General features: G+C 35.7%; 1 protein-coding gene across 11 annotated transcripts; it reads left to right on the top strand.

Annotated features, from left to right (window-relative positions):
- Nucleotides 1-3693: 3693 nt before the first annotated feature.
- Nucleotides 3694-13210, top strand: LOC104883289 (putative SWI/SNF-related matrix-associated actin-dependent regulator of chromatin subfamily A member 3-like 1). Of its 11 annotated transcripts, XR_008967580.1 has the most exons (6): nucleotides 3694-4087; nucleotides 6557-6684; nucleotides 6834-6901; nucleotides 7780-7881; nucleotides 11167-12015; nucleotides 12104-13210. XR_008967580.1 is itself a non-coding variant. In XM_048635805.1 (3 exons), exons 1-3 carry the CDS (start codon nucleotides 3802-3804, stop codon nucleotides 6574-6576), a joined length of 282 nt encoding a protein of 93 aa, XP_048491762.1. In that variant the 5' UTR covers nucleotides 3694-3801; the 3' UTR covers nucleotides 6577-7191. The 11 variants fall into 11 exon arrangements, 1 of the variants encoding a protein (XP_048491762.1); XR_008967578.1 differs by lacking the exon at nucleotides 7780-7881; XR_008967581.1 differs by lacking the exons at nucleotides 11167-12015; nucleotides 12104-13210 and adding an exon at nucleotides 8505-10355.
- The last annotated feature ends 13249 nt before the right edge of the window (nucleotides 13211-26459 follow it).

Below are 26459 nucleotides of genomic sequence, written 5' to 3'. Positions count from 1 at the left end.
GGACCCTGAATCACACACTTGTTATGAGAAAATATGATTTCACAAGACAAATATTTACACAATTTATATATGTGTAGATATAAGATTAAATTTGAATTCAAGAACATGAAGGACATTTTCAAGTTTAATCCCATTATCAAGTAGAATTGTACCAATATGCTTCACTTTTGCAGTCTTCCCATCATCCATTGTAATAGTGTTAGGATATATAGTAAATGGTGAATAGGAATCAAATAGTTCTAAACTAGAACATATATGATCACTGACACCACTGTCAACAACCCATTTTGAATGAGCACAACTGAATAAACATGTACCTGCAACGTAGGCACTGGCATTGGCAATATGTAACGCCCCGACCTCTAAACATCATTATTAAGTTAGGTAATCCATCATTAGCAATGGAACTTAGATGGTCGGTGCGCTACTGCCGTATTTTCCGTTCGAGAAAATACAAGGCAAACATTCGTTCATGACGCTAAACATATTATAATCATAAAAACTCATAAGAATCTTAATTATATAAATATAAATAGCTGAACATAGATAATTACGTAGTTATAATTAAACTAACTTTGTGTTCTAATGATCATAAGTTTAGATTACAAAATCAACATAGTTTTTCATAAATGTAAAGTAGTTGACCATCCTCACTTATACGCCATCCTGTCACCTTCATCAGTTGCTAAAACCAAAAGCAACATCGTGAGCCGAAGCTCAGTATCATACTACCCTAACAGCATAAATTCATTTTAATTCATTTTATTTGCAAACAGGGAGAAGACAATATAGTAAAACACATTAGAAATCAATAATAAAATAATAGCAAGGTGATCAATTTTAAGAAGCGTCTTGAAACTTCATAAGTTCCCATTATCTTTTCATCTTTTAGCTTGGTAACTAGCAAGTATAGAAATGCGGGACGTCTCCCACCATGTGATGATCCTCAAGGAGCCCAACTCCCTTTTTGGATACACCGCTCGCACCAAAATAGAGTAGTAAAATAACATGTGGTACCCCTCAACGAGCCAAGCTCCCTTTTTCGGGTGTACGACGGGTGCGAAGGTACGTGCACGACCATAAATTAGATAAGCGTAACATTATACTACCAGATGCTCTTTCACTTTTATTTATCATATTTTGTTTGCTTTGCATTCATCAGCATAAGCCGTAGATTTCTCATGAATCATACTTGAGCATCAATAACTCATAATATCATCATTTACGTAACTCATTCAAAAACAATTTAATCCCACAATCCATATAAGAATCACATCACAAAATTCTTAACACAATTATAAACATCATTTCACAAACGCATTTCGAAGGGGATAGTGGGTGTTAGCAATAGATGTTACCTCGATTCCTGCTTAATAACCATGAAAGCCAGGGGAGGCTGTAATATACTTTCCGTTTAATGTAACCACGAAATGACGGAACTAAAATCTAAATAATCGATTTATTTTAACAACTGACCTTTAGTTATTATTAATACTTTTATTATTATTAAATGATGTTATTGCTAAGGTTACTCTAGAGGTGATCATGGGCCGGACCGGGCCGAATTTTTGTGTCCAAAGCCCGCTATTTCGGGCCGAAATTAGCTGGCTTTTGCGGGCCAAAACGGTCCGAGCCAAAAAATAGACTAAAAAGTCATTTTTGGCTTGCCCAAAGCCAAAAAAATACGCGCGGGCCGCGGGCCGAAACAATCTGCCCAAAAGCGGGTCGGGCCGGGGCGGGCCAAAATGATCACCTCTAGGTTACTCGTTGATTCGTAATATTTTACGTTTATCTAACATGATCATAAATAGTTGTCATAAATTTATAATTTAATATACAACGTAAGTAAATCTAACAAATTTCATATTACAAAAATAAGGTGAACCATTGGTGATAATTAACTAAACTAGTTTAGTTCTTATTGCTTGATTAGAACAACTAATTAAAAATGTAACCTAATTAATTAATCCATTAAGCCTATAAGTTGATGAATATTTTAGATTAGTTTTAATTGAACCAAAAATCAGATTGTTGGCCCAACAAGTTGAGTGAGTAACATGGCTATGTTTGGGCTTAACTCATTTAAACAAGAGAATCATAATAGAATGAGAACAAAGTTAAAGAGGTATTTTAGTACCTCTTCTCAATTGAGCAGACAAGGAACAAGGGAGGAAGGAAAGGGAGGTTGGCGTTGTGGTGGATCTTCGACAGCAGTGGCGAGGCTTCGCGAAATCCCGCGGTTCTAGGGGTGGCTCGTCAGCGCAAGGAGGAGATCGAGAGAGAGAGAGGTGGGCGAGGGGAGGAGGGGCGAGCGAGGGAGAAGGAAGTCGCGGGTGGATTGGCGGTGAAGTAGGTGGCACGCCGGTGGAGGAGGTGGCTGAGACCAAGGCCTAAGGGTGGTGTTTCGGTAGCGGCTAACTAAAAACACAGAGGAGAGAGAGTGTTGTGATGCGAAAATATGGAAGCTTTGAGGGGTGTATTTGGTGGCGTTTTCTGGCGAAGATGGTATATTTCCGGCGAGGAGGTTAAGATTGTGGATGGGTGATAATGGTGGAGCAACCATGGCTATTTCGTGATCGCATTTGCACTCATTTAGAAATAAAATAAGTCGCTGAATCTTATTAATTGGGATCGCATTTGCACTCCTAAAGCTGCAGGTGGTTTAGGCTTTTGGAAGGCCGAGATCAATAATCAGGCCCTTCAAATGAAGCTTTTATGTTGCGTCATCAAAAGTGATAACAACTTGTGGGTGAAGTTATTTCGTGAAAGGTATGTTAAAAATAGTAATATATTCTCTATCAAAGCATCGAAATTGTCGTTGTGGCAATGGAGGAATCTTTTGAGCCTTCGTGATATTTTTAAGAAAGGGTTGCGGTGGCAAATTGGTGATGGTAAGATCATTAATTTCAATAATTGGATTTTTCAATACCCCTTAAATTCTATTGTTTCTCTTGTTCCTAGTACTTCCAATATTACAATCAGTCATAGTTTTTCTTCCACACATAAATGGAACCCTCAGGTATTATTAACTACTCTTGTTCCCCCTACTATTGTGTCTCAGATTTGTGCTATTTATATTCCAATTACGAATCCATCTGATAATTTGGTATGGGGTCTTACAAATGATGATGAATATTATGTTAAGTCGGGGCTCTTCTTGCCCAAGGACTCATTCCCTCTAACTTTGAAAACGTTGAATTTAATTGTATTTGGGGTCTTAATGTCCTTCCAAAAATTAAAAAATTTATTGTGGAAGGTCTGTAATGATGGGTTGTCGTTTAAGTGTCGTCTTGAAAAAAATCATAATTTTCTTTCCCGCCATTGTATCTTTTGTGATGATGCTCTTGAGTCCATTGCTCACCTATGTTTTGCTTCCCCTTTTACTTTAGACCTTTTTGCCCATCTTTAGGCTAGTTTTAATTAACTTATTCCTCACATATGCTTAGCTAATATCACTAGTGAAAAAATCCTATATGTCACAACACAACTACTGCGGTCCTTATGAGAACCGAATCGATAAATCCTCGAAATTGGGGTGGAAACGTGGGAATACAACCGTTGATGTCCTTCAGAGAACTGGATCGGTTAATAAAAAAACTGCTTCGGTGCTCTGGTTCTCTTAACCGGATCGGTTTATATACATTGGATTTAATAAAGTGGAGCCCATTAACATATATCAGTAGTCAACCCAGTCCATAACTTCCTACCTTATCTGGTCAGCCCATAACTCCCTCCTCTCTCAAACCCTATATCGTCTTCCCTCTCTCATCTGTAAAAGTGTGAATAGAATAACAACCATGGATGGGAACTCAAAGGTCGTCGAAGTCCGGCCTCCCTGGTTACTCCATCGACGAATCCTTGACTCCAATCTCCCAAAATACAGTTAGTTGATTCCTTGCTCTTATTCAAATGAATCACAAATTCTTACTCTATTCACACTTTTACAGACTGTTTACTTGTTTTTTATTGCTTTTAAATTTTTATGGTGTTTTTGTCGATTTTCTCATAATCTAGGGTTCCCTTATCCTGTCGCATTGCACGTGAATCCTCCTCTTCATCGATCTAATTAATCCAAGTCGTTCATCCTGTAATTTTCTGGTGAAATTTAAAATCTAAAGTTTTGATCATCTTCATTACTCGCAAGTCACAGCCATGAATGAAGATTAGTGTGCTCTCTCTTATTTTCTCTAATTTTAATTTTTATTCTGATTTGCGATTAATTTTACTTGATGTATATAATTGGATGAGGAATTAGGATTTTCTGCTTTGCTCTTTGATAATGAGATGAAAATTTCTTATTCAAATTGTAGCAAGATTGGGCGTTACTAATTTATACTGTATTATAGAGTTGACCCTGATAATTTGTGATTCTAGTTTGAAGAAGCAAAGATTTGATATGCGAATATGAATGAAGAGATTGTGATCTCTTTTCTCCCCATATTGTCTTTTGGCATATTATTTGTAAGGTGGTTTTCTGAAATAGTTGTTTTGATATTTGATTCATAAAAAAAGTGAGCAGGTTTCGAGTTTCGACTACTGAAAGTGAATTAGCCCTGTGCTTGGAGACTTCTTAGAAAATGCAAAATGTTGTTTTTTTTTCACATCGATGTTGTTTATTTTCATTGCAGAATATTATTTATAAGGTTGTTTTCTGAAAATGCAAAATGTTTTTTTTTTTTCTCATCGATGTTGTTTATTTTCATTGCACAAATGCACAATATTGTGGGATGGACGTCAGAGGATGCTTGCATTTTCTTCATCTACTCTGCTTTGCCTCGGATGTATGGTAGTACGTGTTGGGCTATGTATGTTACTCTTGGTGACCTCGCTAGCGAACTTGGATATGACATATCACATATCAGTAGGCTCTAGGTTTAGATTTTCTTGTCTCATTTATAGGGATCTATGATACTATAAATTTTGCTTTTGATATTAAGTTTTAGGAGTATGAAATTATTGTTGAATTGACGGTTTAGTCTTTACGTTACCCTCCAATTGCTGCATTTATTGGAATTGAGCATCATAAACTGATACAAGTAGACTATTTCACTGTTTTTTATACGATAGATATCTGGTTTTGTGTTTGCTAATTCTCGCTTTTAGTTTTGTAGTATAAAAATCTAAACGAGTTGTGCCCTCTTCTTGTTAAAGCAAAGAAAGATTGTTAAGATCTAGTGGTCTGCTTATCCTTGTTCCTTTCATATTAGCATATTTTTGTGCTCCCTTCTTAATATTCTTGAAACTGCTATATTCAGATCTTTGCGTATTCAATTCAATGTAGCCAACAGGAACTTTGCTTGAACATTGTTAAATGTACTGGTGTGAAGTAACAATTTTTTCAGTTTCCAACTTAAGTTCCAGATTTAAACTCTAATTTAAGCTAAAAATATACTTATTTACTTTAACTAGCTTTATGATGTCTGTTGTTGTTTCTGTAATGATCACTGAGTTCTCTTTCATACATATATGCTATCTGGAGGCTCTAGAAATGTACTTAGTAGACAAATTTACGCCTTTTCAAGTATAGGGATGAACCGTCCATTTGCAGATGCTTCTTTTTATAATTGTTGTCGGTCTCTTCCTTTCTGGGTTTCTGCTATATTGAGTTGGAATCCTTTGTGCAGGACGCTTATGCCTCATATGTAAAAGACTATTTTTTTTTTTGAAGCTTTGGTACACCAGCTCGAATTTGATCCCCATTTTTTTCTGTTCAGAAAATCCATAGGGTTGCCCTTGAAATGGTTAACAATCTGCCACTCATTTGTGTCATTGTTTATGATCCTTTGCTCCATTGCCATATCTCCATACCATAGTATTTAGGGAACTTAGAAGTATAGTTTACCATTCAATGAGTAGGAAATGATATAGTGCTTTTTATTCTTTCTTTCTGTGTTTAAACATATTATAGGTCTTAATAGCAACTGTCTCATTGAGAAGAACAAAAGAGAAACTTTTGATTGGCTTGCCATCAAAATCAATACAAACTTGTCATGTGGAACTTTTGCATGAAGAACGTGAACTATATGATCGCATGGAAGAAGAAGCCAAACAGGTTGTGAGGAAGTACATCAATGATGGGAATGCGACACGTAATGAATTTTTGTTTTGTAATGCCAAATGCTGCTAACTACTGTTTTCCACTCATTTTTTTCATGTTGGAGTGAGTTGTTTTGAGTGTGCCTTCACTTTACGTTGTTGCATCGTTATGACTCCATCAAGGCTTTCTGTTTGTTTTTTTTGTGAGGGCCTTCATTGCTTTCTTTAGATTGGAGGGAAAGGTAGGGGAGGGAAGGAGAGTGTAGGGGAAAAAAAGCAGGGGGAGGGAGAGATAGCTTGTATCAAAGGGGACTTAGTTTGGTTGTTAAAGAGGGTGAAGAAAATGAATCCATCCAAGTTCCTTAACTTCCCTTGCTTTCCCTTGGTTTGGGTGTCTTATTGTTGTGTTTCTCTGATGGTGGGCTATCTGTGAAATGTTGCTTGATTGGTTGCTATTTATTTGGGTAATTAATAGTAAATACATAGTGGATAACTAAAAGTTCTTTTTTTGCTTGCACAGTATTGTACCTAGCTCTCTAGGTTTCTCTAGGTGAGTTATATGCTATCATTACAAGCTAATTTTCCAAGTGATATCGGTGGGCAGGCTAGGAACCCACTACAAACATATTAGTGCTGCTGTAGAGAAAGGTATGCAACTTTAATTTTAGCTTCACCTATGTTTGTTAGCATGGGGATTGTTTATGAAGTTGTTACGTGTTAGTTGTTACTGATAACGTATATTGTTATCTCTTACGGTATCATGTCTCTTTCGATTGACTATTCTTGTGTGCTAGCAGTAAAAGGATAAGTGAGTTTGACATGGCCCCATCAACTATAATGATTGCTGCGGCTCCTACCATTGGAGGTCTGACTATTATCCTTTAAACATGGATTTTGTTCAGTCAAATAACTCTGGAACTGAAAGAAGTTTTTCGTTTGTTCTTGTCTTTTGGTGTTTGCTTCTTGTTTGTCTTTTTGTTTGTTGTAAGAAGGTTATGTTAGGCTACTTGCCCCACTGTGCTGACATTGGGTGTGAGCCAACTTTTGTAGCTTTAATGTATAAGGAAGAACTTGCCTAGGTTGGGTTTTGTTCGTCTTTAACTGGCCCCTAATGTGTGTTTCTGTATTATTTCTAATTAATCGTCACATTGTTCATCCGTTTTAGCCCTTGGTATTATTTTACCTTTTTTTTTTTTGCGCTTAACATGTTCTGCCACAGTCTGTCGCTACCTCTTTCAGCCATGTTATGGCCCCAATTGGAGGAAATATTGCATGCCCTTGTAGGAGCACGCACGAAGCTTTATGAAATTATTGTATACAGGTTGTGAGTGTTGTATAAAGATAATGAAGGATTTATGTCCTCGACTTAAATGCAATTACTAATAATATTATCAATCGTATTATGGAGATTATAAATTCGTTTTATTGGGTCGTCTATACGTCTTGTTAGAAAATGCTATAGAAATTCGTGTTAGTAAATAATAAACCCGATGCCCAATATAATAGATTTTATGCGGTCATACATTAGACTTAAATCAACAAAAGAAGCCTAGAGCCCATAAGGCCCTAGGGATGGCCGGGCAAGAGGAATAGGGGTTATTGTTAACCTAAAATATATTTATATATTGGGTTAGGCAGTAAAGAAAATACATTAGATATCTCTTATTATTTTCTCTCTCTTATTCTCTCAAAAGTCACGTAATATACTCCATAAACTTGAAGAATTTTCTCTCTTGAAACTAGCATTGGTGGAGTGTTGATCCGGGTTGGTGGATCAAGTAGAGGAATCACATCTGGGGTACTTTATCCGGGTTATTCAAACTTTGTGGAATTCACGCTACAAAGGTTAATTCTAAACTTATATGTGATTCTTGATTGTATATGCATGTGATCCTGTTTTAAGTGCTTATAAATTAGATTTATGAAATTTCGCTTATTGTACTTATAGAATCCTACAGTAGTATCAGTTTTAGCTTCTTGTATATATAGAATCTTGGTTATAAAGTTTTGTTTTTGTATGACTAATTTTGATTTGATTAAGGGGAAGAATTGATTTATGGATTGAATAATTAATTGAAATTGATCAAAAGGAGTTTTAATTACTTGTTTTCTCACATTATTATAGCCGGAAAATTCATCCTATAAACCCTAAGTTTTTGAAATTTATAAATCTGTTTTTAGATCTCTAAGTTCCGAATAGTAAATTCATATTATTAATCTAATTTTCATGTTTAAAATCGTTTATGTATGAAAATAAATTCATGTAAAAAGTGTTTTATATGAATTAGTGATTAATTTATATGAATAACCTGAAAATTTATTAAAATAGAGATTTTAATTTAATTTTCTGAATTACGCATAAAATAGTTTATGTTTAATTTAATCAAGATCACTAATTTAATTTTACAATAGGTTGTAAATTTACTTTCCTTCAAACAAAATAAAATTTAATTCCAGCGACCCTTCAGGCCACCTCACCGGCAACCCTTCAGGTCATCTCACCGGCAAGTCGTCGGTCGATTCCTCCTCGAGCCGACGCCGGAGGCCGGCGTTTTCGCCTGCGGCAGCAAGCAGCCGCTCCGCACGTCGAATGTGCATTGAGCAAGGCTGCGTCACCCCCTTTTTCCCGACACGACTCCTCGCCGGCAGTCAGCGTCACCTCTTCCCCGGCCTCTCGTCGGCAGACCACCGAAGTAGCCACTAGCCGTGGCTGCTCCTCTTTCTCCTCCTTCAAATTTTTATTTTTAAATTTTATTTGAAGGAAATTAAATTTACAACCTATTGTAAAATTAATTTAGTGATCTTGATTAAATTAAACATAAACTCTGTTATGCTTAATTCAGAAAATTAAATTAAAATCTCTATTTTAATGAATTTTTAGGTTATTCATATAAGCTAATCACTAATTTATATAAAACACCTTTTACATGAATTTATTTTCATACATAAACAATTTTAAACCTGAAAATTAGATTAATAATATGAATATACGATTCAAAATTTAGAGATCGAAAATCAGATTTTTAAATTTCGAAAACTTAGGGTTTATAGGATGAATTTTTCGGCTATAATAATTTGAGAAAACAAGTAACTAAAACTCCTTTTAATCAATTTCAATTAATTATTTAATCCATAATTCAATTTCTCCCCTTAATCAAATTAAAATTAGTCATACATAAACTAAACTTTATGACCAAGATTCTATATGCAAGAGGCTAAAACTGATACCACTATAGGATTCTATAAGTACTATAAGCGGAATTTCATGAATCTAATTCATAAGCACTTAAAACAGAATCACATGCATATACAATCAAGAATCACATATAAGTTTAGAATTAACCTTTGTAGCGTGAATTCCACAAAGCTTGAATAACCCAGATAAAGAACCCCAGATGTGATTTCTCTGCTTGGTCCACCAACCTTGATCAACACTTCACCAATGCTAGTTGGAAGGAAGAAAACTTCTTCAAATTTATGGAATATATTATGTGACTTTTGAGAGAATAGGAGAGAGAAACTAATAAGAAATATCGGATGTATTTTCTTTACTGCCTAACCCAATATATAAATATATTTTAGGTTAACAATAACCCTCCCCTTATTTCTCTTGGCCGGCCACTCCTAGGGCCCTTATAGAGGCTTTTTTTGTTGATCCAAGTCTAATGTGTGACCTCATAGGATCCATTATATTGGGATTCGGGTTTATTATTTACTAACCCGAATTTCTATAGCATTCTCTAGCAAGACGTATACACGACCCAATAAAACGAATTCATTATACGATCCATGATATTATTAATAATTGCATTACAGTCGAGGACAAAAATCTTTCAGGCTCAACGCACGTTCGACGTGCGGAGCGGCTGCTTGCTGCCGCAGGCGAAAACGCCGGCCTCTGGCAACAGCTCAGGGAGGAATCGACCGACGCCTAAAGGGGCGCCGGTGAGGTGGCCAGAAGGGTCGCTGGAATATTTTTTTGTTTTGCTTCGTGGCAGATTGCGTGAACGTAGTTCACGTTTTTTGAAAGATTTAAATTAATTTTTTTGTTTGGAAAACGTGATAAATCTACCATATCATGCGCAGTTGCAGATTTTCTTTTTAATTTGGAATTTTAAGAATAGATTTTGAGAAAGATAAGTAAGTTTCAATTAGGTTAATTATTTATCGACTTGGTCATAAATTTCAATCCATAATCTGATTTTTTTAATGTAATTAAAATTAGTTAGGCTAGTTTTATGGGATAGAATCTTTAGGTCATGAGATATTACTTAAATTCTTTATCCTCTTGCTTTAATTAAGAATATTTGATATTTTAATTGTTGGCAAGTATAATATGTGGCTTTTATATTATGATATAATTGTTATGTATGACTAGTTTGGCCCAAATTAAGATAGAAAATACGATCTGTGTATCGTGATGTATTCTTGTAATTTTAAATACGATATGCGTAATCCAAAGAAGAGCCCATCAAGAGAAGGCCCATGGCTAAGGTGGATGGAAATCCATGAACAGTCCAAGGAGTCATTGGTGCTTAGTTCTTTGGATTAGGGGCCATACTAGCTAGATCATTTTATTTTCGCATTTTATTAGTATTTAAAATGCTTATAAGTTTATTGTATGTTGTTTGTTGATGCGCTAGAGTTCACTAATTCGTAACAACATAATAAAGTTAGGCCCATAAATATTAAGGTTTGCTTTTCCAAACATAAAATACTTATAAAACCCTTAATTAATAGTAATAGGTCATGCTTCCACAGGGTGTTATCATTAATTTAGGAATATAAGGTGTAAAATTGAGAATTTTACAACTTAGTTTGGTTGTCCTTAACAAAATTATCAAAAGCGTTTTGAATTTTGAAGCAAGAGATAGTTCAGCATGCGATGCTTATCCATCTAAACAAGAGTTATAAATTGTTATAAGTAGTGAAAGAGTCTACCTACCTTGATAATGTAACCTTAAAATAAGGCCTCCGTATGCTTAGTGTTGCATGTTGATAGGATCTTCTATATCACTTATTCATAGGGGATTTTAATTTTGAATAGGTGGTCAACCTGGAAACCTTTTACATGTTTTAGGTTGTTTTATAAACATAAAATTGAACTTTGCTTTATTTTTCTGTCTGTAGATATCATGTCTAATAACAACAACAAACTCCGGTTTCAACACTTGTCCTTTTCTGGAAAAGGACAGATTGAATGGTGAAAATTTCCTTAATTGGGAAAGGACCTTAAGACTCGTCCTGAGGTTTGAGGGTCGAGAAGACATCTTAGATACCCCCACTTCCTGTTGTAACTGATGAATCAACTGAGGCAGAAAAACGTTGTGCCAAACAGGCTAGTGATAAGTCTATACCAATCACTTTCTTGATGGTAGCAGCCATGGAGCCGAACCTCAAAAAGAGGTTCAAAACCAAGGATGCTTACACGATCATGCAAGAGTCGCAAGCCATGTTTAAAACTCAGGCCCGAGTTAAGCGGTATGAGACCAATAGGGAGATACTTGAATGTCACTTGAAGCCGGGTTAAGTTGTTGGCCCCTATGTCCTCGAAATGATGGGTCTTTTTGAAAACATGGAACGACTTGCATTCCATTATATGGTTGAGTTGGCTAGTGACATTATTCTCCACTCACTGTCTGACAGTTTCAATTAGTTCAGAATTACCTACAATATGAATGAGTCTGAAAAGACTTTGCAAGAGCTGCGTGGATTGTTGGTCAATGCTGTAAGGAACATCCCTATGGTTGAACCAAAGAAAGAGGTTCTAATGGTTCAAAAGGGAAAGGGTTCAAAAAAAATGGGCAGGAAAGAAGGACAAAGGCAAGCAAGTTGCCTCTGTTGCTGAAAAACCTAAGCCAACCGCCAAGCCAAAGGTCGCTGCAGAAAGCAAGTGCTTCCACTGTCACAAGATAGGACATTGGAAGAGGAACTGCTCGATATACTTGGAGGAAAAGAAGTCTAGGGTTTCAACTTCAGGTATATATGTCATAGAAATCAATTTGATTTCTACTTCTTTATGGGTATTGATACCGACTGTGGTTCTCACATAGTTAATGATGTGTAGGGACTAAACAGAAGTAGAAAGCTGGCAAAAGGCGAGGTAGAGCTACGCGTTGGAAATGGAGTACGAGTTGCTGCACCTTGCCATAGGGAGCTATAGTCCACACTTGCATCTGGGCTTATTTTAGAATTAAATAATTGTTATTTTGTTCCTGCAATAACTAAGAACATAATTTCAGTTTTAGTTTTGGATTCTGAATGGTTTTGTTTTGAAATAAAGTACAAGTGTTGTTCCATTTCTTACAATAATATGTTCTATGCCAAAGCTAAATTGATGGCTTATATGTGCTTAATAAGTCATTACCAGTCTATAACATAGATAGCAAGAAACAAAAATCAAATGATTCCAACCTAACCTACATTTGGCATTGTCGAATGGGTCTCGACTTGATGTTGCATGTCTTGAGCATGTGTAGCAGGTTCCAAGCAAATACAGGAGAAGCACACTGGACTGCAGCTAAGAGCATCCTTAAGTACTTAAGGAGGACTATAGGCATGTTCTTAGTATATGGTGGATAAAGTGAGTTGGTTGTTGAAGGTTACACGGATGCAAGCTTCCAAACCGGCTGAGATGATTACCGCTCTCCGTCAGGGTATGTCTTTCGTCTAAATGGAGGAGCAGTGAGCTGGAAGAGCTCAAAGCAAAGCATTGTAGCAGACTCTATGACAAAATCAGAATATTTAGCAGCACTTGAAGGTTGAAGCAGCTAAGGAAGCAGTTTGCATAAAGAAGTTCTTGACAGAGCTAGATATTGTACCTAGCGCTCTGGAAGGAACTGAGTTGTTTTGTGACAACAATAGTGCTATTGCGCAAGCAAAAGAACCAAGGTCACATAACAAGTCCAAACATGTGATGAGGAAATTTCACCTTATTCGAGAGATAGTTGACAGGAAGGATGTCAAAATATGCAAAGTTCATACGGATGAGAACGTGGTTGATCCGCTAACTAAACCACTACCTCAACCCAAGCATGAGTGTCACGCTAGTGCTATAGGCTTGAAGCAAATGTTAGAGTGGCTTTAGATTGTACTAGGTTTAAAGAAACTTGTTACAATGTAAAGACATGGTTTTGCTATTTATGTTTATGAGAATAAATTTTATCTTATTTAATTATTGTTTTGGTATTAAATAAAATGTCCAAAATATATATCTTAAATTCTATGGTTTTGTCAAATATGTGATTTAATGAATGAAACACCATAAGTGAACAGAATTCATAGAATATTAAAGTTCCTAATCTAAGTCATTAACCTGGATTTAAATGACTTGTTAAAAGGGATTACCATATAAGATTGATTGATAGCGCCGTTTCATGGGCTATGGGAACATGGAGATGTTTAATCAATCATATGGATATGTATAGTTGATACATTGTCGAACTAGACCTACTTAGAAGTTTTAGAACTTCGAAATTATATTAGTAGATTCCTAAGACATGAGTGGAACATTACTTAGCCCAATGATTGGTACAACTTTGATACCATCAAACGTCATGCCATAAAAGGGGACTATAAAGGCAGCATTTAGGTTTTGCTAAAAGTTGAGTGGGAGTATTGATTATCACAAGATTGAAAAGGTCTTCCTACTAAGATATGATAGGCGTCTTGGCCCGTTGAAGAGCGAAAATTGAAAAAATGCATGGCCGTGCTAATATGGATCATTCGATGATCATTTGTTTGTCAATTTGAACTTGCATTTCAAGGATTAATTTGAAAACTAGTATGGATGATATAGAAATATGATCATACTATCAACTTAAGACATTAAGATACTTGAGGAATCAAAACATTGCACACTCGTCTCGGACAAGTGGGAGATTGAAGGATTTATGTCCTCGACTTAAATGCAATTGCTAATAATATTATGGATCGTATTATGAAAATAATAATTCGTTTTATTGGGTCGTTTATACGTCTTGCTAGAGAATGCTATAGAATTTTGGGTTAGTGAATAATAAACCCGAAGCCCGATATGATGGATCCTATGAGGTCACACATTAGACTTGGATCAACAAAAGAAGCCTAAAGCCCATAAAGGGCCCTAAGGGTGGCCGGCCAAGAGGAATAAGGGGAGGGTTATTGTCAACCTAAAATATATTTATATATTGGGTTAGACAGTAAAGAAAAGACATCAAATATTTGTTATTATTTTCTCTCTCCTATTCTCTCAAAAATCACGTAATATACTCCATAAACTTGAAGAAGTTTTCTTCCTTCCAACTAACATTGGTGGAGTGTTGATCCGGGTTGGTGGACCAAGTAGATGAATCACATTTGAGGTTTGTTATCTGGGTTATTCAAACTTAGTGGAATTCACGCTACAAAGGTTAATTCTAAACTTATATGTGATTCTTGATTGTATATGCATGTGATCCTGTTTTGAGTGCTTATGAATTAGATTCATAAAATTCCGCTTATAGTACTTATAGAATCCTATACATAAATCATAAATGATTGTGTTATACCTTGTGCATGTTCAGGTGATGTTGTTAATGTATATATTAACCATGAAAAGAAGTTTGCTTTTGTGGACATGAGATCTGTAGAGGAAGCTAGTGATGCTATGGCGCTAGACGGTATCACATTTGAGGTAAATTATTGATAACATTTCTGGGGTGTGGAATAAAAATAGTGATGTTAATATGGATAACATTCTGTGGTCTTGCTTTTGCGGGGGACTCCGGTTAAGGTGAGGAGACCAAGTGACTACAATCCATCCCTTGCTGCAGCACTGGGTCCAAGTCAGCCTAATCCGAACCTGAACCTAGGTGTTATTGGCTTGACACCAGGTTCTGCAGGTGGTCTTGAGGGTCATGACAGGATCTTTGCCGGCGGGCTTCCTTATTACTTTACCGAGGCTCAAGTGCGAGAGTTGTTGCAGTCCTTTGGAGCACTTCCGGGTTTTGATCTTGTCAATGATGGAAACTGGAAATTCAAAAGGCTATGTATTTTTGTGTACCAAGATCTGTTTGTTACAGATTGTTTGTCAAGCGCTTAATGGAATCAAAATGGGAGATAAAATCTTTACCGTTAGGCGTGCAAACCAGGGTGCTTAGTAACCAAAACCCGAGCAGGGAAGCGTATACATGCATGTTGAGTAGCAGATTGCACTGCAGGTCATATGTGTGTTATTTCCCTAGGAACACTACAAGAGGGAGGGTGAATTGTAGGTGTAGAAATAAACGTAACTTTTTGCGGAAATTAAAACTTAAACGAATAAACAAGCTAAAGGAACACAAGGGATTTTTACGAGGAAAAACTTCTTGGGCCCAACAAGAAGAAACAACCTCGACCACTAGGGATTTTAAACTCAACACTTTCACTAATTAGGCCAAACAACTCTGTTACAACCTAATTCTAACTCGAGCCTACCTTGAGTTCCTAAACTCAAGTTCCTGAACCACTGTTCCCTTAACAGCAGTTCCTCTCAACTTCACTCGAAGTTTTCTCACACATACAAGCTTCACTCAAAGCCTTTCTCTTACAGAACTTCACTCAAAGTTCCCTTACCCCAAAAACCAAAATACAATTGATCGAAATAAGCTTAGTGGAATTAGAGTAAGAAGGCAAAGAACAAATGGCTATTATGAGAGAATGAAGGCACTGACACTTAATAAGTTAAACTCACTTAATTACTTAGTCAGACACATTTGGAACTTATCTAGACTTCTATATTTATAGTGTTAATCATGAAAGAACGTGGGATTAATGTTGAGTACACGTTTTAATCCATTTACCCATGATGTTCCTTCCCCTAAGGAACACGTTTACATCATGTCCCATGATCCCATGAACTATAAATGAACGTGGATAAAATGCAGCCATTACTCCTAAATAATAGGAGTTCCTTACATTATCCGAAAATCAGTTTTTATAAACTCTTTTTATCTTTAAATCTGAATTTCTAATCTTTAAGAAAATAATATCTTTGAAATAAATCTTTCTAACAACCGGATATTTATTTTCTTATTTTCCGAAAAATAAATATCTTTTCAAAACAGATTTTCTTTTTAAAACTGATTTTATCATTTGAAATTAGAAATAACTAATTTCCTATAATCTAGGCATGACTTACTCCATTATCTTTTAACCGTTACACGCCTAAGTCTAGTTCCTTAATTAGTTCAGTTCCTTTAACATATTTACTAAGTGCCACTGAGTTTGTTCCTTACAGAGGAACAAACCTTCATTCTCAAATATTCTGCCACAGTTCCTTACCATTCTTTCTTTGTTCCTTTACATTGGAACTAGAAAATAAAACGCCTAGCTTCTATTATTCTTGATCCAATGCTTGCTCCAGTATCAACATAGAAACTTCTTTACTTAGCCTTTGAAATCCTCTCTTGACTTCTTCATTGACTTCGTATTCTCCCAGTTCCTTGCATTGATACCTTAGACACCATACACTTAAATAATTCATTAGTTCACTACTTAGTTTGTTCCTTTGTTTCTTTGTCATTATCAAAACTAGGGTTCAACAATTTCCCCCTTTTTGATGATGACAACAAAGGTACAAACTAAGGAAAATAACAAATAATATAAGTGAATGAAAATAAAAACATAAAGAAGAAAATGAAAAATAAAACACAATTATATGAGTAACTGAAGTTTTGATTTTTCATTTACCTTAACCTATTTTTGATTTTTCATTTACCTTAATTAATTTTATAATTTTTTAATTTTTTCAACTTACAGTTTGTTCCTTAAATCCTTTTCCCCCTTTGTCATCCTCAAAAAGAATAGACTCGGTATGAATTGATGAATTGATTTAACACCTTAAGACCAATATGCAAGCACCATTAGTGGTTAAGTTAGAAAATCAAAGAGTAAACTTGCTCAAACATCAATCACATAATACTAGCCATTCCAAGGAAGAAATTATGCAAAGCATTTAGAAACATAGACAATATAGCAAAAGTCATGAGTATATAGCACTTGTTCCATAACAAAACAAAGAAAGAAAAGAAAAAGAAGAAACAAAAGTTGTGTTCCTTGATGAAAGAAACAGGAAACAAAACAAAAAAAAAACTAAGAAAGGGAAGGGGAATGGTGTTCCTCTACAACTTCTTCTTCAACCACATCCTCCAACTTTTTCATCACCACCCCATGATGAAGTTCAACCTGTTCCTTCAGCTCCTCCAACGTACGAGCCATAGTGTCCATCTTCTTTTGCTGCGCAACCACGGTATCACTCAATTTCTTCATAAGACTTACATAGTATCAGTTTTGGCATCCAAAGTCCAATGAAGATGATTGTAAAATTTTATCATATGTTGTGCAGGAAGGCAGACTTCATTAACCCAGTTAGTGTCATCCGGATTTTCCTGTTCCTTACCCTTGGAACTAGAGGCAGATGGGGATGTTGTGAAGGAACTGGGGAGGTTTGAGTGGAAGGCTCATCTGTTCCAGGAATGGAAACAGAAGGTGAAGGGTGATAAATGGGAGGAAGAAATGGTGGTGTGGGTGGAAGAGTTGTGGAGGTGGAAGCAAAAGGATTTGGTCCTTTTATTTCATCCTTCAACTGCTCAAAACTGAAGGAACAGAGAAGGACGAAGGTGAAATGGAGGGTATTTTTGTGAAGGAACAGAGAGTTTGGGAGATGGTGGAGGTAGTGGTTCCTTGAGAGTGAGGGTACCTGTTCCTCATTATCCGAAAGGACTAAAGGAGAGTCCTCTTGGAAGGAACAGGAACAGGAGCAATTTTTCGACGAGTGCTCTTTCTCACTCTCAAAGGAACAGAGGGTTTAGGCTTAGTGAATGTGTTTGCGCCTCTTAGGTTTTGTTCCTCGGTTAGGAACAGGACAGGTTATCCAAATTACATCATTTCCTCTTCTAAATCAGTTGAGGCAGTTTTCTTTTTCCTGAGGAACTGGAACCATTTTTCCTTGAATGAGAACACCTTCTTGGACAGACAAGCCAAGTCCATTTAGGGTCTTCTCATTCAAGATGTTCCCTTGTTTGATCCTATGTGGTCCAACCGAAGTCTTACTTCAAAGTGATGAAGTAAAGAAGTTATAAGGCACCGTACCCAATCACACAATGTTTTCAATACAGTGAGTTAAATGTTGAATGAAGAGGGAAGGGAAGTTGATTTGTATGTGGTGGTCAAGCAAAACATGTAACACATATCCAAGAGACCCACTTCATTCCTCTTTTCAGTTCGAGGAATGAGTGCTCTCCAAACCAAGTTAAACATACTTTGTGAAGGGGAGAGAGTAGGTTATGGTTAATTTGTTTTGGCCAGCTGTTCCTCCAAAATATTCTAAGATTTTGTCTTGAGGAAAATTCGGAAAGGAAACAGTTCCTTTCCTTTTAAAATACAAATCAGTTCCTTTGCAAGGAACTTCCCATACTTTGCTTAAAGTTGCTTGATTAAACCTTATTTTCTTGCCTCTAACTTCAGTTGTGCAAGTTCCATTGTTATTAACGAAATTTGCACAAAACTCTCCATAGCTAGAGGAACAAGAGCATTATTAAAGGCGAATTCAAACAAGAATTCCATGCCTTGTTCCTTTAGAATGGATGTTAATTCTAGAAATTCAATTTTATTTGCCCATTCTAAATCGACGCAAAAGCCCAAGACATACCTAGATTCACTTCGTTCGACCCTTTTCTTGGAAGACGAAGAAACAGTTCCTTTGGAAGGAACAGGTGCAATTTCTTCTTCTTCCCCCTGAGATTGTTCCGGGGTTTCTTCTTCATCATCTTCCCCAATCAATTTTCTTCTTCTCATGCTCCTTCTAGGAGATTCTAATTGCTGTTCCTCTATGGGGTTTTCTTGAATTATGTCGGTTTCAAGGTTTTTTGTTGGAGATGAAGAAATTTCCATTTTTGAAGTGTCGGTTGTTTTTGGTGTTGGAAAAGGTGAGTTTCTTGAAGTTTTTGCCATGATTTATGAAGGTTTGGAGGTTTTTATGGAGTATCAAAGGGTGTGATGAGGTTTCGGATTTGGTGAAGATGAACCTTTGAGAGGAACACGGTTTCTTAGATGAATTGAAAGAGGGAGTTTTGCATGTAATAGTAATTATGACACGCGGGAAAGAAATAAAGCAAAAAGAAAAAATAAAAATAAAAAGAAAGAAAACGAAAAGATAAAAGAACCAAGATTTAATTAAACTGGTTCCCCTTATTTTTGGGATTTTATCGGATTTTTCGGATTTTTATGAATTTTAATTTTTGAAAGAAAATAAATGCTAAGGAACTTGTGCTATAGGAACAACTAATGCTACATTCAATATCCTTCATACTATGCATGTTTCTTGACCTTAGGAACAGTAAGGGGAGTATTATGTGACATTTGTGAGTTGTTTAGTTTCTTTGACTTCATGGTTATGTTTTCAACATTCCAATTTGCAATGGTCTTAGGCAATTAAACACAATTATTTTTAGCACACAAAGTCACTCAAATTGATTCAAACATGGGGGAATTGACATAGGAACAATCACTTAATTTTTATTAAGCCTAACTCAAGCCTTAATTTTCATATCTATCTCTTTGCAAAGGCTTAGTTAGGATATCAGCAATCTGATAATCAGTTTGACAAAACTCAAGTTTGATCAAACCTTTTTCGAACATTTTCTCTTAAAAAGTGATGTCTAATATGTATATGCTTTACTCTAGAATGATGCACTGGATCTTTAGATATACTTATAGCACTTGTATTGTCACAATAAATAGGAACACATTCAAAGTTTATTCCATAGTCACTAAGTTGTTGTTTTATCCAAAGCATTTGAGAGCAACATGCAGCAGCAGCTACATATTCTGCTTCAGCAGTGGATAAAGCAACTGTGTTTTGTTTCTTGGTACTCCAAGAAACTAAACTATGACCAAGGAATTGTGCCATACCTGAGGTGCTTTTCCTATTAACAAGATCTCCAGCATAATCTGCATCTGCATATCCTTTTAGTTCGAATGTATCACTTCTTGGATAGTAGAGTCCAAGATCATCTGTTCCTTTAAGGTATCTAAGAATTCTCTTCACAGCAGTGAGGTGAGACTCCTTTGGATTTGCTTGAAATCTAGCACACAAACCAACACTTTGGATATGTCACTGATAATGAGTTCCACAGGATGTGACTTTTGTAATCTCCAAGGTTTTGGTTGAAACTCTCTTATAGGAACATGTTGTTCCTCATGAGTTCCTTGAGTGGATGAGGAACTCTGCTCAGTTGTTCCTCTGTTAGCCTCGGTGGACTCAGTTCCTTCATTTAGAGGAACAGGAGATCTTCTCCTCCTTGAGGAACAGGAATTCATTGATCTCATTATTTTCGAATTCCTCGTTCCTTTCCTCTTTCACTTCTTCTTCTTCTTGTGAATCTGTGTTCCTTGACTAGGTTGTGCTAACCCTATCTCATAGTCATCAACCTGTATGCTTGGATTATGTTTGTCAGATTCATCAAAGATTACATGAATGCTTTCTTCAACACACATAGTTCTCTTGTTATATACTCTATAAGCTTTACTATGTGAGGAGTATCCTAAAAATGTTGCTTCATCACTCCTTGCATCAAATTTTCCAAGATTATCTTTTCCATTATTATGCACATAACATTTGCATCCAAATGTTCTAAAATAGGTGATATTTGGTTTCTTTCCAAAGTAAAGTTCATAAGGAGTTTTATTAATGATAGGTCTCATCATGGCACGATTAATTATGTGACAAGCAGTATTAACAGCTTCAGCCCAAAAGTTCCTTGGAAGTTCACTAGCAATTAACATGGTTCTAGACATTTCCTCCAAAGTTCTATTTTTCCTTTCTACAACACCATTTTGTTGTGGTGTTCTAGGGGCAGAAAAATTATGATCTAGGCCATTATCTCTGCTTAGGTCATCAAATTTATAATTTTCGAATTCCTTGCCATGATCTGATCTAATGTGCATTATTTTATGTCCACTTAGGTTTTGAACTCTTTTAGCAAAGACAAGGAACTCATCATAAGTTTCATCTTTACTAGAGAGAAAAATAACCCAAGTGTACCTAGAATAGTCATCTACAATCACAAGTACATATCTCTTTCCACTTCTGCTTTGAATTCTCATGGGTCCACATAAGTCCATATGAATTAAGTCTAATGGTTTAGTGGTACTTACAATCGTTTTAGATTTGAAAGAGGATCTTACTTGTTTACCTCGTGCACATGCATCACAAACTTGATCAATATGAAATTTTATAGATGGTAATCCTAAAACAAGGTCTTTTGATCTAAGTTTCTCAAGTAATGAAAAGCTAGCATGTCCTAGACGCTTGTGCCATAGAAGTGAATCATCTTCAATAACACTAAGACAAGTTAAATTGATTTGAGGAACAAGGTCTAGATCCACAATGTATGTGTTCCCTTTCCTTGTTCCTTCCAAATAACCTTCTTAGTTTTAATGTTGATGATTAAGCATTTTTCTTTATCAAATTTTACAGTATTTCCTTTGTCACAGAATTGAGAAATGCTTAATAGATTATGTTTTAGACCTTCAACTAAAAATACATTTTCAATGGAGTGTAATGGTGACTTACCACCTTACCCATAGCAACAATGTTACCTTTCTTATTATCACCAAATGTTACACTGCCACCTTCATAGGTTGTGAGTGAGAGAAACTTCGTTTTGTCTCCTGTCATGTGCTTGGAACAACCACTGTCGAGATACCAAGTGTTGTTCCCCCTCACTCCAACCTGCAAAAATCAACTAGTTGTTAGTTGAAGGAACCCCATCTTTCGTGGGTTCCTGTTCTTGACTAGGATTTGTTTTGACAACCCATTTTTTCTTACTTATTGTCACATTTTTCCCAATCATCTCAGATTTTAGTTGACATTGATTTATGTAATGACCTACCTTGCCACAATACATACAGAACTTATCACTAGGTAGATCAACATATTTCTTTGTCTTGTTCCTTTTCTTGTAGTTTTCAAAACCAAGACCTTCCTTCCTTTTGGTCTGTGGTTTCTCAATCCACTTAGGAACTTTCATGATTTTGCCTCTGTTCCTTGCGACAACCAGTTCCTTTTTAAGATTACAGATCTGTTCCTTTAAAAATTTTTCTCTTTATTTATTTTTTCAATCTCAGATCTGTATCCTTTCAAAGGGGTTGATCTTATATCAAAGGAACTCAGAACAGGACAAATTCCTTCAAGTGTGAAATCTCTAAATTAATTAGATAATTTTCATTTTTCAAACTCTCATAACATTCTTTGATTTTTAAGTTTTTATCAAACAAATCAAAAAATCTAGTTTCGACATCAGTTCTCATTTTCTTAAGCCATTCTATGTGTTCCTTGCAAACCTTTAAGGCTTGTTCCGTTTGTTCACGTTTTTCACGTTCATCTCTACATTCAAGAATTGCATCATAAAGAAGATCATATATTTCAGTCCTAGTTTTACCATCTAGTTCTGACTCAAGTCCATGTTGACTTACCTCAATTTTTCTTCATCTTCTTTTTCGTCGATGTTTGCCATGAGGCAAAGGTTTGCTGTTTCTTCAGTTGGTTGTTCCTCTTCTCTTCCGTCTCTGAATCTCCCCAAGCAGCTATCATAGCTTTGCGCACATTTGCCTTAGAGAAAGGTGCTTTTGATTCTTTGTTCCTTTCAGCAAAGCGTTCCTTGTTCCTTTCTTTGGTTTTGTCGTTTTCCCAAAGAGGACATTCTTTGATGAAGTGATCTGTACTTCCACATTTATGACAAGCAGCTTTGTTAGAAAATTTCTTAGTTTTACCTTTGAAGTTTCCATTCTTCATGTTCCTGTACATCTTTCGAAATTTTCGAACCATGAGGGCTGCTTCTTCTTCTTCAGAGTCCGAATCATCTTCATCATCTGCTTTGAGAGCAATTGATTTTGATTTGGAGCTTTCACCATATTCAGTATCAAGGTGAAGCTCATGAGTCATAAGTGACCCTGCCAGCTTTCTAAGTTGAACTTAGTGAAGTCTTTTGTTTCTTGAAGAGCCGTGACTTTAGCCATCCATCTTCCTTAGGAAGACTCCTAAGAACTTTTCGAACCTGTTCCTCAGATGAAATAAACTTTCCAAGAGAAGCCAACTCATTTATAATGTTAGTAAAACGAGTAAACATGTCTCGGATGCTTTCTTTGGATTTCATGCAGAACAGTTCATATTGATTCATAAGTAAATCAATTTTCGATCTTTTAACTTCATTAGTTCCTTCGTGGGTTACTTCTAGTAAATCCCATATTTGCTTTGCGGATTTGCATCCCATGATCCTATTATGTTCATGGGGTCCAAGTCCACAATGCAATAGTTTAATAGCCATGGCATTTACTTCCATTTTTTCAAAATCAGATTTATCATAATCAGAGAGGGGTTTAAGAGTTACCTCATTTTTGTCATTTGTAGTTGTGACTTCGAAATCACCAACTTCAATGACTCTCCATACCTGATAGTTTTCAGCCTTGATGAATATCTCCATGCGGTTCTTCCAATAGTTTTAGTACTTCCCATTGAACATAGGAGGCCTTTGAGTGGAATAACCTTCTTCAAGTTTCTCGGTGGTATTCATTGTTCCTTGGATCTTTTCCTCAATAGGGTTTCCTATCTTACGTGAGTTCTGGCTCTGATACCAATTGTTATTTCCCTAGGAACACTACAAGAGGGGGGGTGAATTGTAGGTGTAGAAATAAACGTAACTTTTTGCGGAAATTAAAACTTAAACGAATAAACAAGCTAAAGGAACACAAGGGATTTTTACGAGGAAAAACTTCTTGGGCCCAACAAGAAGAAACAACCTCGACCACTAGGGATTTTAAACTCAACACTTTCACTAATTAGGCCAAACAACTCTGTTACAACCTAATTCTAACTCGAGCCCTACCTTGAGTTCCTAAACTCAAGTTCCTGAACCACTGTTCCCTTAACAGCAGTTCCTCTCAACTTCACTCGAAGTTTTCTCACACATACGAGCTTCACTCAAAGCCTTTCTCTTACAGAACTTCACTCAAAGTTCCCTTACCCCAAAAACCAAAATACAATTGATCGAAATAAGCTTAGTGGAATTAGACTAAGAAGGCAAAGAACAAATGGCTATTATGAGAGAATGAAGGCACTGACACTTAATAAGTTAAACTCACTTAATTACTAGTCAGACACACTTTGGAACTTATCTAGACTTCTATATTTATATGGTAATCATAAAAACGTGGGAGTAATGTTTGAGTACACGTTTTAATCCATTTACCCATGATGTTCCTTCCCCTAAGGAACACGTTATACATCATGTCCCATGATCCCATGAACTATAAATGTACGTGGATAAAAGCAGCCATTACTCCTAAATAATAGGAGTTCCTTCAACATTATCCGAAAATCAGTTTTTATAAACTCTTTTTATCTTTAAATCTGAATTTCTAATCTTTAAGAAAATAATATCTTTGAAATAATATCTTTCTAACAACCGGATATTTATTTTCTTATTTTCCGAAAAATAATATCTTTTCAAAACAGATTTTCTTTTTATAAAACTGATTTTATCATTTGAAATTAGAAATAACTAATTTCCTATAATCTAGGCATGACTTACTCCATTATCTTTAAACCGTTACACGCCTAAGTCTAGTTCCTTAAATTAGTTCAGTTCCTTTAACATATTTACTAAGTGTCACTGAGTTTGTTCCTTACAGAGGAACAAACACTTCATTCTCAAATATTCTGCCACAGTTCCTTACCATTCTTTCTTTGTTCCTTTACATTGGAACTAGAAAATAAAACGCCTAGCTTCTATTATTCTTGATCCAATGCTTGCTCCAGTATCAACATAGAAACTTCTTTACTTAGCCTTTGAAATCCTCTCTTGACTTCTTCATTGACTTCGTATTCTCCCAGTTCCTTGCATTGATACCTTAGACACCATACACTTAAATAATTCATTAGTTCACTACTTAGTTTGTTCATTTGTTTCTTTGTCATTATCAAAACTAGGGTTCAACAATGTGGTTCATGTTCTATTTATTATATTAATTCGAATAGCTGCTGCTGTAGCTAAGTTGATATCTCAAGACAGGAGCTTGTTAAGTAGAGACTTAACTTTTAAGCATGGTGTTATGATGTTGGAATTATAGTTAACTTTTTTTATGTATCTAATTATTTATGCTCAAATAAATGTATTAAAATGAGTAATTATATATATACTATTGCTTTTGTATCATTAAAAAATGCAAAAATAAAATGATATTTTGGTCCCCATTAACTGATTCGGTTTTGGGGGAAAAGCTTATCAAAATTTGATAAGTTAATGAGTTAACTGATCCAATTCTTGTTCAAAATCAGATCGGTTATTGATTAATTGACCCATTGGAACCAAATCGGCTAATTATTGTTAATTGTTGCTAGCTCACCCCATTCGGACCAAAATCGAAGTCGGTTTTGACCAGATTGGATGGGCTTTTTTTTTATTAGTGTATTAACCTCTCGTCAATTCGTTATGTGCTATAAGCTTGCCATAGTATATCTTCTTAGTGGATATTACGAAATTTATGTTTGTGTGGTTGTTTGTATGGTTCTTTAGGAATAAAATTATTTTCAATGATGAAGTCATCTCTTTTCAGAAAGCAAGTTTTATTATTAGCTCTTATGTTTGTTCTTGGTCAAAATCCTTCATCTCGGAGGAGGTTGGTTCTAAGCCCATGACGACTGGTAAATTGATGGCAAAAGGTCCTTGGGTGGGGCCAACTGCTTGTTGGTCTCCTCCTCTAGAAGGTTTTTTATAAATTGAATTTTGATAGTTCTAGACTCATTAATGAAAGTGTTGCAAGGCTTTGTTAATAGAAATGCTAAAGGTGATCCCATTTTGGCAAGAGCTCGTGCTTTTGGTCGGCATATATCTGTTCTCCAGGTTGAAGATTGGGTTCTTAAAAAAGGCATTTTGACAACTTTATCTCTTAATATTGTTAACCTTGTGATTGAAGGAGATAATCTTGTTACGAATTATATTCGTAAAGTTTGGAAAGTTTTCTGAAAAAGAAAAAAATATTGTGGTCGATATTAATTTTAATTTACCTAAATTTGTCGCTTTCAGGTCCAACATCGCTATCATGAGGCTAATAAGGTAGCCGATCTTATGACGAATCGTGGTCATTCCCATTCAAATCTTAGATATCAATTTCCTCTTTTTTTAATGTTGATTTTTCTCTTTTCGTCCAAATTAACATTTTAAGATTGCCTCCAAATTAGAGAATTGTCCTAAGCCTTATTTCCTTATTAAAAAACCTTTAAGCTATAAAGAAATATACTCCATCTTTCTCTCTCCAAACCAAAGAAAGAGAGACAGAAGCAACAAAGAAGCCGCTTACTTCGAACTTCGAAGTTCGAAATTCCTGTGTGCCACGTAACCCGGACAACAATTTACTCTCTTTTG

Source organism: Beta vulgaris, chromosome 9 (genome assembly GCF_026745355.1).
Source record: "Beta vulgaris subsp. vulgaris cultivar EL10 chromosome 9, EL10.2, whole genome shotgun sequence".
NCBI classification, from domain to species: domain Eukaryota; kingdom Viridiplantae; phylum Streptophyta; class Magnoliopsida; order Caryophyllales; family Amaranthaceae; genus Beta; species Beta vulgaris.
The sequence above is the reverse complement of the archived record's forward strand: the minus strand, read 5'-3'. Positions and strand labels throughout refer to the sequence as shown.

Coding starts and splice junctions, on each gene's coding strand:
- LOC104883289 (XM_048635805.1), top strand. CDS start 3,802: ATGGGAACTCAAAGGTCGTCGAAGTCCGGCCTCCCTGGTTACTCCATC. Junction 3,883..5,908: donor CTCCAATCTCCCAAAATACA/GTTAGTTGATTC, acceptor AACATATTATAG/GTCTTAATAGCAACTGTCTC. Junction 6,090..6,556: donor CAATGATGGGAATGCGACAC/GTAATGAATTTT, acceptor TTGCTTGCACAG/TATTGTACCTAGCTCTCTAG.